Source organism: Cyprinus carpio, chromosome B7 (assembly GCF_018340385.1).
Source record: "Cyprinus carpio isolate SPL01 chromosome B7, ASM1834038v1, whole genome shotgun sequence".
Lineage (NCBI taxonomy): Eukaryota > Metazoa > Chordata > Actinopteri > Cypriniformes > Cyprinidae > Cyprinus > Cyprinus carpio.
In genome coordinates, this window is record NC_056603.1 from 18,405,983 (window position 1) to 18,423,155 (window position 17,173).

General features: G+C 41.2%; 1 protein-coding gene and 1 long non-coding RNA gene across 6 annotated transcripts in view; one reads left to right on the top strand and one right to left on the bottom strand.

Moving 5' to 3' along the window:
• Positions 1 to 17,173, bottom strand: part of LOC109102309 (brain-derived neurotrophic factor) — a 17,457-nt gene continuing 284 nt past the window's right edge. Inside the window, exons 1-2 of one of the 5 annotated variants that reach the window (XM_019115650.2) lie at positions 16,524 to 17,075; positions 1 to 1,470 (exon numbers count right to left, since the gene is read on the bottom strand). In XM_019115650.2, the coding sequence (XP_018971195.1) occupies positions 637 to 1,470; positions 16,524 to 16,526 (837 nt within the window). In that variant the 5' untranslated portion in view covers positions 16,527 to 17,075 and the 3' untranslated portion in view covers positions 1 to 636. Of the gene's footprint in view, positions 1,471 to 2,520; positions 5,823 to 7,480; positions 7,790 to 15,402; positions 16,183 to 16,523; positions 17,076 to 17,173 lie in introns of those variants that run through there. The other 4 variants (XM_019115651.2, XM_019115653.2, XM_042727686.1 and 1 more) reach the window with 4 other exon arrangements.
• The window catches only part of LOC109102311, a 25,261-nt gene continuing 16,032 nt past the window's right edge, over positions 7,945 to 17,173 (top strand). Inside the window, exons 1-2 of the long non-coding RNA XR_006155177.1 lie at positions 7,945 to 8,078; positions 9,321 to 9,432. This is a non-coding gene — a long non-coding RNA (uncharacterized LOC109102311). The remainder of the gene's footprint in view (positions 8,079 to 9,320; positions 9,433 to 17,173) is intronic.

The window sequence follows — 17,173 nt, forward strand, 5'->3', positions numbered from 1 at the left end:
TCAATGAATAAATTTTATATATATTTTATATATATTTTTTTTTTCATCTTGTGGGGATAAAAAAATAAACAGCAAAGCTTTGACAACAGCACCTTGACATAGTATGTATTTCCAACATTACCTTGAGAAGTTGAGGATAGTAAACAGACAGAGTACTGAGAGGAGGAAATCCTGTTACGGTTGAGAATGTAAACGGAATGTTTGGTCGGAAATCGTTTCCTTGTTTTCCCAAAGTGGACAGTTTCTCAATTCACAATTGAAGCAGCATGCAAGTTTTTTTTTCTTTCTTTCTTTTTTTTTCCCTTGAATGTAATTCTTCCTCACCCCCTCCTCTCCTCATCTCTCAAAATCTTGGCAACGTAAAAAACACAATGTCTCGAGGAATGTGATATAGTAATTTGAACTGGGCGCGAATGACTGATCAGATCTTTTTTTAATTGTTTACAAGATCATGAATATGTTCAATAAATAGACTGTAGTATCACTTTTACTGTATAAACTTCATCTTTTTTACATGCAGTCCATAAAATTTTCATCTGACGGAATAATTTACCCTGTTATGTATTTACACAAATAGATATTTTTATTTTATGTCTCTTTTTTAGAACTCTCAATAAAATCTATACATTGTGTACACTATCTGCCCCTCTTAATGGTCAATGTGCATACACACGAAGTGTCTATCCGTATAAACCGCCAGCCGATCTTCCTTTTGCTATCCATGGTAAGGGCTCGCACGTAAGACTGGGTTGTCCGGCATTGCGAGTTATAGTGCCGCTTGTCTATTCCTCGGCAGCCCTCCTTTGTGTACCCTAAGGGGTTGCATTTGGTCTCGTAAAAGTATTGCTTCAGCTGACCGTTAGTCACGGGGACCTTCTCCAGGACGGTGACCGTCTGGCCCGACATGTCTATGGCCGTCTTTTTGTCCAGAGCCGTCACCCACTGGCTAATACTGTCACAAACGCTGAGCTCCCCTCGCCGCGCGGGGTCTGAGTGCCGCCGCACGCGCATCGACATGTTGGCGGCATCCAGGTAGTTTTTGTATTCCTCCAAGAGAAAGAGTAACGGCGGCTCCAAAGGCACTTGGTTGCTGATCATCACCCGTGAGGCGTACATGTCAACATCCTTCGAGTCAGCCATGGCTGCTGGACCGCCCCCTCCTTGGCCCTGGTCGGCCCCGGGCCCCAGTTGCTGCGTCGCCTCTCCTTCCACCTCAAGCAACTCCTCAATCACCTGCTCGAAAGTGTCCGTGAGCGAGGGCAGCCCGCCCCCACTCTGTGGAGTCCCGTGGCCTCGGCTGCCTGAGGTGATGGCAGCGGCGGCGGCGGCAGCGGCGCCCAGGTAGCCCTCGGCTCGGTGGCCCCCCTGCACGCCCGGGATCTCTCTCATGGGCGCAGCTCTCATGCAACTGAAGTATGAAATAACCATAGTAACGAACAGGATGGTCATCACTCTTCTAACCTGTTGGAACTGGAGACAGCAAAAGGGGAAAGATGAGAGGGATGGGGGGAGTGAGGAAAGGGGAGGGAGGAAGAGAAAACACAACATAAAGCAACCATTTTCTTTCACCATACTGCAATAAACATTATGTTAAACACCTTTATTAACGGCCATTTGTTATTGTGCCCAGTGAAGCTTCACAAATCATTTCCATAATGCATACAAAGTACGACACAAACAAAACGTGCCAACTTGTTATTTCTTTGTTTCATTTTCAGTTACCGGCCCGTGGGAGCGCAACTAACACTCCGCGCTTTCTCCGTCCCTGCACACACACCTGCACGTTTCTGCCCCCCTTCCCCACTAGCAAATACAGCGGGCTAAATTCAGAGACCCTGGAGTATCATTAAGAGGACACGAGAGAACTGCACCCACTCTCCTCCGTCTCTCTCTTCCCCTTCCCTTCCTCCTTCTCCCTTGCCTCCTCTGTTCCCTTAGAGGTGTGTGAACTGCTTGTGTGAGTATCAGACAGAACAGCTATAGGTGACAAGTCAAAAAATGAAAAAACAGTTTCTATCATCTAAAATCGAAAGGTTTTTCATGAGCAATTCAATATTGAATTCACTCTATTTTACATTTTGATATATAGTGCAATAATACATCATTTTTACTACGAAAATCATAAAATGTTTCTTTTTTAATATCTAAATTTTTTGAGTTACAGATTAACTTTATAAACTTCCCAAATGTAGAACAACATCTAAACTTCTCTGGAATCAGCTGAGCAGGATTCATTTGGAAGAAAAAACCCTCACAGTAAGGTGATGAGAGAGTTAAAAACTGAAGAAGACAGAGAGATAAGGAAAGACACAGTAAGAATGCAGAGAACGAACTGAAATGGAGTGATTAAAGAGAGATACACAGAGGAGGAGAAATGCAGAAAGACCAGTCATTCATTCATTCGCTCATTCATACCTACACACAAACTGACTACGAAAACGCAACTAAATGAAAATTCCAGGAAACCGTGAACCAATTTGATTCCTCCTCTCTCCCTTCCTCTCTGCAGCTTTCTCTTACCTCTCTGAAGTCCCTCTATGAGTCACTGCGATTCATTGCATCCAACGGCATCCCAGTGCATACGAACAGACAGGGGAACATGCATACACAACAACAAAAAATACCCATTACTCTCACTTTTCTAAGGAGAAGGAGAAGGGGAGAGGTAGGGGTGGGGAAAGGGGGGCCGAGGGGGGAGTGCATTTAAAAATATCCAGCACCGCAGCAAGGCTTCGCAAGTTCTCTGTGTGCTGTCCTCTCGATGCCCCACGCAGCCTCAGGAAGAGGCAGAGGGAGGATCTGCTCCCAGAGCAGAAGGCAGTACGGGCCGGTAGAAGAGAAGGAGGGACACGCCCTGTCTAAAAGGCATTTGTTTCATTCTTAATTGGTGTCTGGGGCCACGGCTGCGATTTGCTAGCGCAGCGATGACTGCCATGGAGATGTGCCTTCTATAAATAGGCCGGCTGGGAGTCCCAGTCTCGATTCAGAATATCACAGCCCTCTACTTAATGAGCTCAAAGTCCCCTCGCTCAGTGACGTCGCAGTCCACGAGGGGTGTGTGTGTGAGAGAGCGTGTGAGCACCAACGTACGTGTGTGTGTGTGTGTGTTCGGCTAGGGAGATGAGGTGGGAGCATCTTTAATCTCTCCTCTCAAATGGTCAAAAACAAGCATGGAAAAACCCAGAGCTGAGGATACAGCTGTGGAGGACAGATCAATCTTAATCAAATCAGGCAGCGTGCAAAATGTGTGTACAAGCTGCTTCTGCAGGCATGAAAAGATACTTCAGTCTGTCAGCTTTCCCCGTAATGGAAAAAGCTTCTTACATTGTCAGCAATTACCTCTGCTGAATATAGCGAGGAATTTAAAGTGCCTGCCTGAGGATTATTCAATGATTCTCTCTTATTTCATTCCTCCAGATGTGTCGTGCCTGTGAGGACGGAGGAATAAATGTCAGCGTTCCTGCTCTCAAGACAACCTTAATGCGGGTTTACGCACACACAGAGCAGCACAGCCCAGTAACGCCCCAGTTTCAGGATGATCCCAATTAGCAAACATCTGTCGTCTCCTTAATGAGAGAAGTATTTATATATATTGCAGAGGCTTCTGAATGAAATACCAGCATCAGTCATGCTGACACCTAAATCCCTTCTGTTGCCCTACCTGACAGCAGGTGGAGTACCAATGCCATCTCTCATCCAAATCCTACCGGTAATACATAACCTTAAATATATTACAGAGCTACACTGCTTTGAGGTGTCATGTAAAAAGGCGAAGGTCAGTTGACTAAAGCACCGACTAAATTGTATCTTTCCCTCCTAATTAGACTAGAGCACCGGTGTAGTTGTGTGGCAGGGGGTGGAGGCCGAGAGCACAACATCCCTGATGACGTCTCTCTTTGGTCTCAAAGGGCGGTGGGGCTAGAAGGAGTGGTGCTAGGGGGCAGTGCCACTCATCAGCTCACAATTGCTTTCCATTTTCCTCTGGGGTCCCTTTTCACCAGGAACAACAAACAATTTTATTTCTAACTCTGCTATTTCCTGTTTCCATCAAGAGAATCAGTATGGATTATGGTCTCAATCAACTTCCTGTTAAACGGTAATCTAGACGATGAATCACTTTATTGCTCTGGGACTGAGTTGGCAATAACTGAGACCTTCTGTCTCATTCAAAGCAGCGAGGGAAGACAAGATTACCTTGACGGACATGTTTGTTCTGCTTTTAATATGCGTGCGTTTGTGCTGCGCGTGATAATGCGATATCACTATCCTGTCATCGTACGGTATGATGTGCAAACATGAGTTGTGTTTGTGTACACAAGCAGTACAGGTGTTTTAGATGGGTCACAGAACGTGAGTGGCAATGCGGTTGTAGCCGCCACAAAAAAAGAATCTAGTCACGGTTTCAGGTGTGTTTAAATGTCCTAAATAAAAAAGATGACTTTCATGGTTAATGCCGAAATAATCGGTTCAACTGTTAGGTAAACAAAGCTGCTAATTCATGCTTTTTGTGTCCCATTTGTTAGGCCTTTGAAGCCAGATTCATTATGAGGTATTGAATATAAAACAAACCAGGTTTCCATCAATCAAACCTCTCACATGACAAACCATCCAGCCTTCAGTGATCTTTCAAGCGCTCTATCTACAAAGTAAGGTACAGAGTGCTTGATGAAATACTTCATCCACACAGCTGTATTTGATCCATATGGTCGGGGCTTGGTAGAAGCACGTTCAAACGACTTTCACTCTAAAACATGATTGTACTTTAATTGGGCATGAGTGGCAGCTCTATGGTTTTGGCAAAAAGACCACATGCACCTGCTCAATTGTTTAGAAAGGGGCAGGTAGGGCAGGATAGATTGGTCTGCATGATCTTGATTCCCCCACAACTGCTTTTGCTTAAATCTCCATGTCATAGGGGATTAAGAAACAAAACCACTCATGACAGATGTATAAGACTTTTTTCAACTTAAAAGAATTGTGGTAACAGACACTAGTCTTAGCACTTTGAGGAAAAAATGAAAAAGGTATTCACTCCTTAATGACAAAGATATTTAACAATGCATGATTAAATATTTGAAAAGAGAAAAAAATGGTGAAAATGCTTGTAGCCTGAGAAAAGATTTTAGATTTCTTTGGTGTACTTGTCTCAATGACAAGAACACTGTAGCGTGCATCACCTAAGCTCACACAGGTGTCTCAGCTGTTAATTATTATTCTGACTTTGAGAGCACATTAAAATGTGCAATCCATAATAGTTACAATATGGCATTAGTGGTAAGACAGCAAGAGACAACTCCAAAATAACACTCTCTATTCATCTAAGGTGAAACCTATGTTTTCAAATGCAAGGTTTTTGGTGCTTGTTTAAGAAGTTCAAGACCTCCATCTTGTCTAACCCAAACTGTATAAATAATGTTAAAGATGTGATGTACAAGAGCAACAAGAGTGATGAACACCCAGAAATGCTTGATTTAGCTCTAGTTAATGCAAAAATCTACATTATATTCAATGAAACTGCACATTTTGAGAAAGATAAACTGATGCAAATTCTCAAAATTACAGCAATTTGTATCAGTATATTGCTGAAAACAAAACAAAAGAGAAAACATAAAACACTACTAAACGAGACACTAAAACTATTTAGATTAAGACATGCTGTGGTTCACACATTGATGGGGGTGTTAGGCCTTATTTAAACGTAATTGTCCCAAGTATATATGGGTTTCAGTCACTGATCTATCAGTGGTTTCAGTAGGGTTTCATCAAAACCATTAATAAAAGTTCGATTCTATAACAGATGTCGGAGGTAACCATGACAACAGTATGCTGCGCACGCGCAGTACGATGTATCAGGCGGTTACTTCATTACAGATAACATAATTATCACAGTTTATTATAATAAACGCTTTTATAAGGTCTTAGATAATTGCCGTTTGGCGAACTAGTAGATGCGTGAGAAGAAAAATTACCGATTACACCCAGAAAAGGATCCTTACAACAATCATAAACAGAGCAGTTTAACTATCCTTTAAAAATTCCGTCGAAATTGACGACTCCACTGTAAGTCATTGTAAAAGAAGTTCACTTCTTCGCGACCGCAACTGTCTCTATTGCTGAAAGGCAGAAGACAAAGGCAAATTAAACATTAGTGCTGTAATAATTTATGTATAAGTTTCGTCTTTTCTCGTAACAGGAGAAAGGGCGACGCATGGGCGAACTGGATCCGCGAGGAAAATATCATCTAAGATTTGCCACTCTATATGTAAGTAGAGATTGAGTTTTTTCCAGGAACTTTCTAAGGATCAGCATTTGAAACACCCTGCGGGTACCATCCATCAAAAAGCTTCTCAAGCCGCGATGGTGCGGGAATATGTCATTACAGCTAGTATGAATTCATCGTCATATTAGATTTTCTCAACTAGAAAAGTGATGTCTAAGACACACGACTGTCTTAAACCAGCGGCATCCACACAGTCCATCCTTAACTCGTTAACAGGTCTTACAACATTTTGGCACTAGATGGCGCATTCGTCTAGCCTACATAAAGCGCATTTGACGTGAAGGCAAGCAGAAAAGAATAGACCATTAGGAACATCTCTTTCTCTTACTGACACATAAACAAACATACGCGTACACAGAGAGAACGCAGATTAATAAGAATGAATAGGCTTGTTTTCTTTGCTATTCATGCTTATCCTCCTAAACAAATTCGTGTATAGGCTATATCTGTAGTATAACCGGCTATGTATATAATATAATAATAATCTTGACTTGCTGGTCACTATAAACAGCTTTGTAAACAACCTACGCATTACTACGAAGTCGATTGCGATTTTGAGAAAATAAACTAGAAGTATGATTTGGTTTAAGCCATTTGCTCACTTTGCATCCCAAAGCAGCCCAGAACTATAATTTATTTGTTAGTTTCTATTGGAAAACTTTATCTTCGCTTTGGGACTTTATCTGTTCCAGGGGAAGGCTAGACTCTGCACGGTAAACCTAAACGATGATCTCAAGTTTCATGTTCTTCAAGTCTCACTGAATTCACGAAACGCATTTATTCTCTGAACGTTCGCGCACATAGTTTTCCCTTAAACTGTATAAACAATCTGTCCTTATGAGTTCGGTAATACTTTTACGCCTTCGATGAGTAAAAATTACATATCAATAAAATATCCACGTCCTTTATGTCCGAGTGCAGCAAATATCACCAAACTAACTATTAAACAACTGAACACGTAAAAGTGGCAAGGACAAACAGCTAATAGCTCTGGATAATAAACCAAAGCAACTTTTGGTCCTACTGACCCCTATCAGAAATTCAATCAACATAATAACGCCGTATCTTATTAATGAACGCGAGGATAGCGTTTCATGTTGCCGCTGCATGATCCAACACTTGATTCTTAACTCGCCTTCTCATTTCAGCCGCAGTCAATACAAAACCGCTGTAATCACTCTATTCCACGCAAAAACCTACCTTTACTGTCCAGTCGTAAAGGAGACCATTCAGCAGGACAGTGTCATCTGGGATGTTTTGGATAAGCCCTCCGCGTAACTATTTTGCGATATTCGCCCGCTCTTCGCCAAGCAGCAGCTGCAAGTTGTCTCTTCAGCTTTTGAGCAAATAGATTAAATTATTGATGGTGGAAATTGCATGGCTGAGGTAATGGACTCCCATGCCTGAGCGGATCCTCTGGAGTTGGGTTGAAGCAGTTGGATGGCATGGTGAGCGCTCTCGGTGTAGTGCGCATTGAGAGAGCTCTCCAGCTTGAAATGAAGGCTTCATTCCTCGCGACGACAGTAACTACTGCGTGACGTTGCAACATGTGACTCCAGCGCGAGCGCAACCGAACCGAGTGAGACGCTTGTTCTTAACCGGAAAGTATGACATTATGGCGTTTAACGAGAGCCAAAGAGCAACATATGAGAGAAACCTTGATAATTCCGGGATGTGTTGAGTCTGAGTGTGCTTTCCATTGGCTATTCGTCGTTTCTTAAGTAATAATCATCTTCTCTCTGAAGTGCTCCAACTGAATATCATTGAGTCAGTGTGGGCTTCGTGTTTAACAGTGAAGGTATATATATAAAATTTGATTCCTTGTTTACCAAAGTGAATCACTTAAGCTAATGCGAACTCAGTTTTGTTTCATTTTTGTTGACTATTTGTATTTAGACATGAGAAATTATAGCTACACGTGAACACCTGAAATCTAGTTTAGTTTCATGTAGAAAGCTTCTTTTGTACAACCGGTAAAATAATAATTTATTGTTTTAAGTTATTACATTCGCAGTTCTCCATTCAAAAGATAATTTATGGGTTTAAGTTATTGCATTTGCCATCTAAATCTCCATAGTTCATTCCACTTTAAATGCATTGGCTTTGCTGCCACCAAATGCTGCAACAGCTTCCTAATGGACAGCCGTTACGTTAATATGAAACACCTTTTTTGTGACAAGACTATAGATCATCTGCTGAAATTGATATTTGCAATTGTGACTCTACAAAGGTATCTTCAAAGTAAAGAGCTCACCCCTTGCCCCCACCACATCAAGGACCTATTATTCCCTGGCCCTCTCTGTATGTGATATTTTAAACTATTGTCAGTTCAAGACCCTCTGTCTGCCAAAGGAGCTTATGTACCAGATGTTGGTTCACTGCTTTTAATACTATTCATTGTTCTTCCAGTGTCAGTTATATTCCTCCAATAATGGGAGCGGTTTGTTTGATATTTGTAAGGTAAATGGTCAGAGATGTTCAAACTAATAGGGCGGTGAAATAATTTTGCTATTCAACTCTAGCTTTACTATTTATGGTATGCAGTATTTCACATGACCTTCCAGGAAGAGTTTAGGAGAACTACTCCTTGTTCTTTCACCCTATGCTACACACCACATCATTAGCCCCATACTTTCACCAGGACTCTAAAGCTCCAATTGCTTTTGGATCTCGTCCAATGCAAGATTTATATTGATGAGTTTGGTGTATAGTGATGATGATTATTCTCTGCATAAGGTAATGAGGTGGAGCGGTTTCAAACCTAGCTGTTCCCAGCATGAGAGTGGATGCTAACACCTGCCTCCTCACACACACACACACACACACACACACTGAGAGTGAGAGAAAAAAAAAACACACACACACACACACACACACTAACTCCCTCTCTCTTTATTTCTTTCCATCTCCATCTTTCTGTTTCTCTCCTTCTTGTCTTCTATCTTTTTGCACTACTTAACTTGCATAATTTCACAAATACACTTTCACCTTCACTCGTTTTGACATACTCATGCTTACAGCCCCTTCCTCTCTCCTATAGGGACAAGCCAAGTTGAATATAACTCATCCCATAGGTTCACAGGAGGAGAGGGCAAACCCTGGATGACAAAGAGTTGCATCAGCAATTACTGAGCGACATGACTCCAAGAGAGGTAAAATGCACACACACACACACTCATGTACACTCTCACACTGCGCATTAAGGCTGTTCCAGCTAGGTAATCCATAAATAAATCACTCTGCTTCTCATTAGGAGCACAAAAACAACATGGATCTCATTCAGAACTGCACATACAGCACAAAGTTGACACCAGCACCACAGACAGAACTAAGATAACCACAAAGTGGACATATGGACTAATGAGAATACAGCAAGAGATGAACTGTGGGAAAACACTGACTTTCATTTGCCGCAACTTTGTGGAAACTTCAGGACCCACAAAATGAAGACAAAACATACAGTATGGACATTAGAGCTGAAACATTTGCTGAAACTTGACCATCAGGATCGGCGTGTTCAAAGTGTTGAATGTTGAGAGAGTCGGAGCGGCGTCAGAAGCGATGGCCGTGTCTCTATCCAATAGGTCGGGTCGCTAATGACGTCACCTCAGCTTTCTCAAAAACTCGCCATCTGTTGTCTTGTGTTCTGTCTTGACCCATCGTAGCATATTCCATCCCGGAGCTGACAGAACAGGTCTTCCACACAATGGCAAAATAAGATTTTGAAGTTGCCTTGTGACACTTAATGAAGCATCTCTCTGAACATGTTGGAGGAGATCTGTGTCCTGTACAAACCTGAAATGGTGAAATACTTTCCACTACTCCAGGGCAAAATAACAAACTTTTAGAGTGTCAAAACTAGCTGTAAAAACAGAGGTGATGGCTTCTTGAGAAAAAAAAAAGATCTTTGGGCCACTACTAGAAAATGAGAAAACTTGACCAGTTCATAGTGTGACAGGCCAATAGTCAGTTTACAACATTTATCAAACACATCACAGTACTGTCATAGAGCACAGGGAAGAAAAAAATGTCATTTCTGACCATCAGTGCTGCAATGAAAAACACAAAGAAACCACAAAATGGGTGTCAGCATGGCAACAGATTGCACACAGAAGTACACTCTGAAAAATAAAGGTTCTTTATTAATATCTATGGTTCCACGAAGAACCTTTTAACATACATAGAACCTTTCCATTTCACAAAAGGTTTTTTATTGTGGAAAAATGTTCTTCACACCAAGAAAAACGGTTCTTTTAATGGTTCTTAGACGCAAACCCCGCCTTAATTTTTAAGAGTGTATCTGAGTCTTCACACACATTTCCTACACAAGCCAGCTGAATAAAAATATGAATGACAAAACATAAATCATGCAGAGTATACTTTAAAAAACTCAGTCAATGACTTAGTGTTGTATAGTCTGGAATGTGGAGCATATGTTCACTCGCTCAAGTGTCCCATCTTTCAATTTTGTCATTGCATTGAAATGAGTGAGTCACTTAGTGGAACTTAAGTTTGCCCATTCCTGGGTGTCTGTCTCTGTTTTTTCGGCTCGCTGCCTTTAGGAAAGGGAGTCTGGGCAGTGCTTGGTGTGACTCACATTATCGTCTCATTTGAGACCCACTCTGTACACTGAAGAATTGCACAGTGCTCATCTCTCCAATAGCAAGATGCAACAGGTCTCTGTTATCAATAAAGGGCTGATGGTAGTCAACACCGGCCAGTCATGTAAGATAAAGATCTCAAAGTCTTGACTTATAGCAGCTACATTATAGAACTACACACTTAGATATCCACTTTAGCACATAGACACCATGAGCTATACAATCCACGCAACTGTAATCTATCCCTTGCAGCATACACCAGCTACACTGGTAATGTATCCGTGGGGTATAAGCCCTCTGCTGCACTTTATCCCTTTGTACACACATCCTCTGGTAATCTAGTCTTTTGCTTGCCCAACAAACCCTTATGTGTCAAGGGTGAGTATATTTACATAATTAGCTAGACAGTTCTTGTCATGCACTGTTGTAGCCTGTCTTTTGTGGTTACTATGCACAATTTCTATATTAATTTAAAATATGCACATATTAAAATACTGTAGACTTATAAAAACTAATGCATGTGAAAAGAAATGCTATAAACAAATAGTACACTTCAGATTTGAAATAGCACTAAAAGTGATCTGACTGATGACTGTAAGCTCGAAATTGCATTGATTTACTTATTCATTGTTACAAACGAAGATAAGAAATTAAGAACACGATGAAAAACACCAGAATGAAAATCACTGTTCTACAATACAGTCGGAAAGAAACTGACCTCTTAGAAATGTTAAACATTCAAATGTGGAAAAAAAAGTTTGCTTTGTTCAACAACCTTGTGTTATGCCCTTAGAAATAACGTTAAGCAAGACTATGATAGTCACCCTCAAACACAAACAAAGTCCAGATGACATTTTTAACCAACATCCACAGAGGCAAATTGCAAACATGTTAGAGAAGTCCTGCATATACATACCCAAGCATTGACGTTGGCGAATAGTTAGAGGATTCCTTGGTGGAGCCTTAGTTGCCAGGCACCAGCACTAATGCTGCTCTGTAGCTATTCACATACAGAGAGGCAAGTGCCACTCCATTTTATATCAAGTGAGTTAAGCACACAGGTGGGTGGCAAACAAGTGGCAAAGCTCATCATACAGACCCCATCAAACTCTTCAAATTAGGATGCAGATATATGCTGGAGGTCAATAATATATATCCCATACACACAAACACCCTTGTTTACGCAAACATTAAATGCAAACACAATGGGGTTACAGCACCCTAAATAGCAACGTTATTTTTCAAAAGTCTTACAGAAGAAAACATACATATCGAGCGTCGTTTACAAGCAGGCTGTGGAGGAATTACACCATAAAGTGAAATATCACACGACCTCTTGCAGAACGAGCGCTTTGCGCTAGAGCGCCGCAAGTCACGCTCCTGCTTGAGCGCGCGCCCAATTCCCCAAACCTCTTGTGGTTTTCTTGCGCGGAATATTCCGCGATCGGAGATGCTAACTGACTTAATGTCTTTAGACTTGTCCAAATAGTATCAAACACTAAAAGCGTCGGAAGTATTATTCAAATAATTTTGGCACCAGGAAATTAGCCTTTATTAAAATTGTGATTAATCTCAATATGAGGATTTGTATTTTTATAGTTATTGTTGATCGCGAAATTGTGAGACTATTGCTGTGTTCAAAATATAATCTTTTAGGGGGGTACATAAAAAAAAGAATCGGACACTTTCCTTTTTCGCAATTGTGACGAGCACGGGCTTTTATTTCCCAAAGGAACTCGGCATATTCAGTAGGCCTATAATAAATTCCTCCAGCGAGTGAAGCAGGGCGCAATAAATCGGTACATCTTTATAAAAGTTAATTAAGAAAGCCGCTCTCAGTAAACAAAACAATTTTCATATTTAGTTCATAAATAAATATCCCCGTATCATCCGCAGCGGTCAGTCAAACGAAGATGAATGAAACGCGGATTAAACTGTAGAAATATAATGCCACAATAGCATTATGTGATGTCTGAATTGAAACCTACCAAGCTCAGATTTGTTATTGACGCCCACCCTTAACTCTGCAGCGATCGGAGAGCGGAGGGGAGGGGGGCGGAGAGGGAGATTCTCAGCTAGATAACACAACCCCATTTATGGACTGATCCGATGACGTACATTGCAGAAAGTTCTATAAAAAACCTTCCGTACATACAAAGTGTGTCGTGCCATCCCCCAGCACCCCCCACCCTCCCCGCATCCGCCTCCAGCCCCTCCCCCGTATGCCCACACCCACACTACCAACCCACATCTCTATCCTTCTCTGTCTTATGAACTAAAATTATATTATATATACGTTTATGTTTAGAAAAAAAAATGCATTCAATAAATGAAAACATGACAATGAGCCGTTAGGGGTGTAATAAAATCACACAAATAATCGTTTAATAACAACAACATTTCACTCTAAACAAAGCTAAAAATATTTTTATATTTCATATATTGATGCACAAGTATTTAGGCATTCACCACTGGATTATTTGTAATCAAAATAAGTATTATTTCGTTGAAAAACAGAGAGCTGTAATTATGCATGAAATATTTGCTCATAAAACGGTCGTGACCGTTTTGTTGCACGTCAACAATAATGTGCATAACATTTGCCCGAAAATGACAAGAGCATTACGAAGATTACAATGACAAAACGGCAACAATAAAATGTAGTTATAGCTAAAACCAGCTGCTATTATTTCGGACTTGTCTAAAAACATATGCTGCTGTCCCACTTGATTTATGTCACTTTAAAGTCAGATGTTCGATACATTGTTTTTGTGGCAACAGATATTTTCTCGAAAACAGGTTTCGTACGATTATAATAATGAAAAAAAATGTTTAATAGAGAAATTACCGATTTAGCAGTGCTGAAAGGAGCTAACGCTTCCGGACAAAGAGAAACAGACATAAGGATCATTTAAAAGAAGCCTAATGACACACTGAATGTCTTCCGCCTGATAGACTCTTGATTAACGCAGTGCTGAGGCGCCCGTGGGCTTTCATGTCTGTCTGTTTGTCATTCAATCGCTTCACCCTTTAATCAGATTCTTGGATACAAAGAAAAAAAGACGACCGTAGCCAATATCCTCCGCTCATCCCTCTCAGCAACCGAGACGAATTCCTAAACTTAGTCGGCATAAAAGTCAGAATATCATCAGCGAAAGGCTCCTTTTAAACGCTGACTGTCCTAATTTCGCCTCTGTCTTGGCTTTTCTTCAGCTTTCTCCACAATACGCGTGACACCCTCTCAGCCATTTCCTTATCAGGCAATCTTATCGGTGGCTCCATCTAACCCAGTCTGAACAAAATCTGACCACGCCTATTCAAATTCTTATTCACTTTATCTGGAAATATATATATATGAACCCACAAACACACACAATGTTTTGACCATCGGGCTATTTTTGGCGAGGCAATTCAAAATACTTTAGCATGATATGTTATCTGTGGCGAAAGCTTTTAGCTCTAAGTGGTTCCCAACTGTTCGGCGTATGCACAGACAGACCTGTGCGCTGGGGAGCGAGATGAGCAGGTGATGCTGGAGGAGAGGAGTGGAAATCTCGGGATGAATGAAACGGAGAAGCGGTCCGTAGTAAAACACTAGCAATATGTCCACGATGACGAAGTGCGGAGATGCTACAGACGCGATTACATTGATAGGGCTGGTTGCACCACTTTAGGATCGATTCAACGAATAAATTATCCCTCCATGCTAACGAAAACAACATTAAGCTGATAAGAACGGATGATGAGAATGACAGCTACAGAGATAGATAGATAGATAGATAGATAGATAGATAGATAGATAGATAGATAGATAGATAGACCGATATATATATATAGATAGATAGATAGACAGATAGATAGATAGATAGATAGATAGATAGATAGATAGATATATAGATAGATAGTTCCGGATCTTTTCGTTTTCAGCAAGACAATAAGTAGGAGGTAGCTCGTGCTGAGTCGTATATTTTATTAAAGACAAGCCCCATTATTCAGCAGGCAAAGAAAAGCGTGTGCTTGACAATTGCGCATTTAAGACATCAAGAATTCCGCAAGCATTTGATTATGATGAGGACGGAAAGCCAGCTGTTTACGCACTTACATGCACTATTTACTTACATTTTTTTGCGCTATAAATAACAACATGTATAATAACCGCTAAATATGAACGTCTCTATAGGGGTGAACTGTGAGATATAGAAATTAATACATTATTCCTTTTCTGTGAATTCGTGACAGAGCTGTGGTAGTTAATTAAAACAACTTTGTCGTAAAACCATGCGAGTAAAGTAGAGGGAAAATGTAAAAGGATAACGTAAGTTTAACATTTCCCTCATGACTCAGTGCCTTCTCTCTACCATCTCTACCCAAAGCTCTTCCTCACAGCGCAACATTTTCTCTATCCGTAACCACTAATCAAAGTTAAAATGCGTAAAGAGGTGCCATTTCTCTATGTAGAAGTAAAACATCTGCCCAAGAAGGGTTGCAAGTGAAGTGGAGAATAAAATAAAAAGGTCTTACCTTTTTAAGAGCTGACAACCACTATCAGTGGTTAGATCTCCAAGACCAACACTTGCATTTCCCAAAGTTAACGCTGTGCACCAAGTGGAGCTTGCAAAGTACGCGTACACTACAGCAGCTCTACCATTGCAACTTTCACATGCTCTAAGTGGCGACAGAACTCCAAGCGCAAAGTAAGCAGCCCCACTATCGACTGGTTCTTTTCCTCGCGTTTCTTTGTTTTTTTTTTTTTTTCACCGGTCTCCCTCCGAAAGCGAAAAAAAAAGAAGGAAAAAGTGAAACAATTCCCTAGCTTTGGCAAAAGAACTGCAAAACAAAAAAGCGATGTCCACTCACTCCGTGTTAGTCCGCAGCGTTCAACGACTCCGGTGCCTCTGTCCAAAGTGCTGAAATCATAGCACAGCTAAGGTTACTTAGAGGCAAAAATCTATACTTTCGTTAAGTGCCACTTGATATTGCTTTACTCTATTGCTTCCCCACGCCTTGTCACGTGAATATATCATTGGCAAGCCCGTCCTGTTAATTTTTGATCACATGTTGGCCGGTCGTTTTCTTAACAAAAGAATCACTTATCTGAAAAGTCGCTCATAAACCTCTAAAGTGGAGTCCCCCCAAATGGCTTGAAACCCATGTCCCCAAATCACACAGTAATAGCGCCTTGGTGCTCTGCTCTTGTCCTGCGGGGCAGATGGACATATCTACACATGTTGCTTTTTCACTTACAGAGAGAGCACTTGTAAAAATGATAATCAGTATAAAAGCTTAAAAGCCCAACAGGCATCAAAGCGCAGATTGGCACATAGCGCAACAAAGGCACAAACCCAATTAGAATGTATATTCTCTACGGCTGTTTATGTGCCTGCGTTAGGTTTGCTCAGTTTTTTGTTTATTCTCTACCTACGATTTACAGAAAACAGCAGCATTACAAAGTTTTACATTCATGTTAGCAAACCTGAACCCTCGTGTAAGTAGCCTTCAGCGTTAGGGTCCACAAGCACGAGAACACTCGTATATGTCGTTCATCAAAATCTGTTCTTTTGATACCAACCCTACAGTGTAAACACAAGCCATGCCTTTTGGAGTAATTATTCCTTTAAGTGTAGTATTTCCGTTCTACTTACCATGTTCCCCTATGCTGTCCTGGAGATAGAAGTGTCTTAATATCCACACACTCCAACAGATGCTGGTAGGTAATGTGTCTTGTTTGAAGTCATCATATGAGAACTTCTGCCGTGCTCAGAAGATCGCCCACCACTTGGGTGACTTATGAATCTAATAACCCTTTGCAATATCCGCGTGCTTAAACTCTCTAACACCTTGGTGACTGTGCCGACAGGACAAATAGCAACCAGTCGCGATTTACCCAAAAACCCCTATACAGATTTACGCAATGCCCTCTCTCAGAGAAAAGCCGTTAGTGGTCTTACGTGACTGAAAGACGCGAAGGCGGTCAAGTTTAGGTAGCAACTACAACCCCGAGACGCTGAGTGAAAATGAATGACCATAAGAAAAGTTGCGCATCCAAGACAGCAATGTGCACTTTTTTTTTCGTGTGTCTGTGCGTGCATTGCGCGTGATATGTCAACATTACGCGAAGCCGGTACAGTTCAAGACATTTTTCAATCTGTCTGTGTTCCCAGCTGAGGGATAAGTCAGGTAAGATCACATTTCACAATATTATTTTCTGCCAAGTAGGACCAAGTTCTCGGGAGACTTGTTGCTGCTGCTACAAAGCTGTGCTATTGAAAACCAAACAGAGAAAAAACATGGT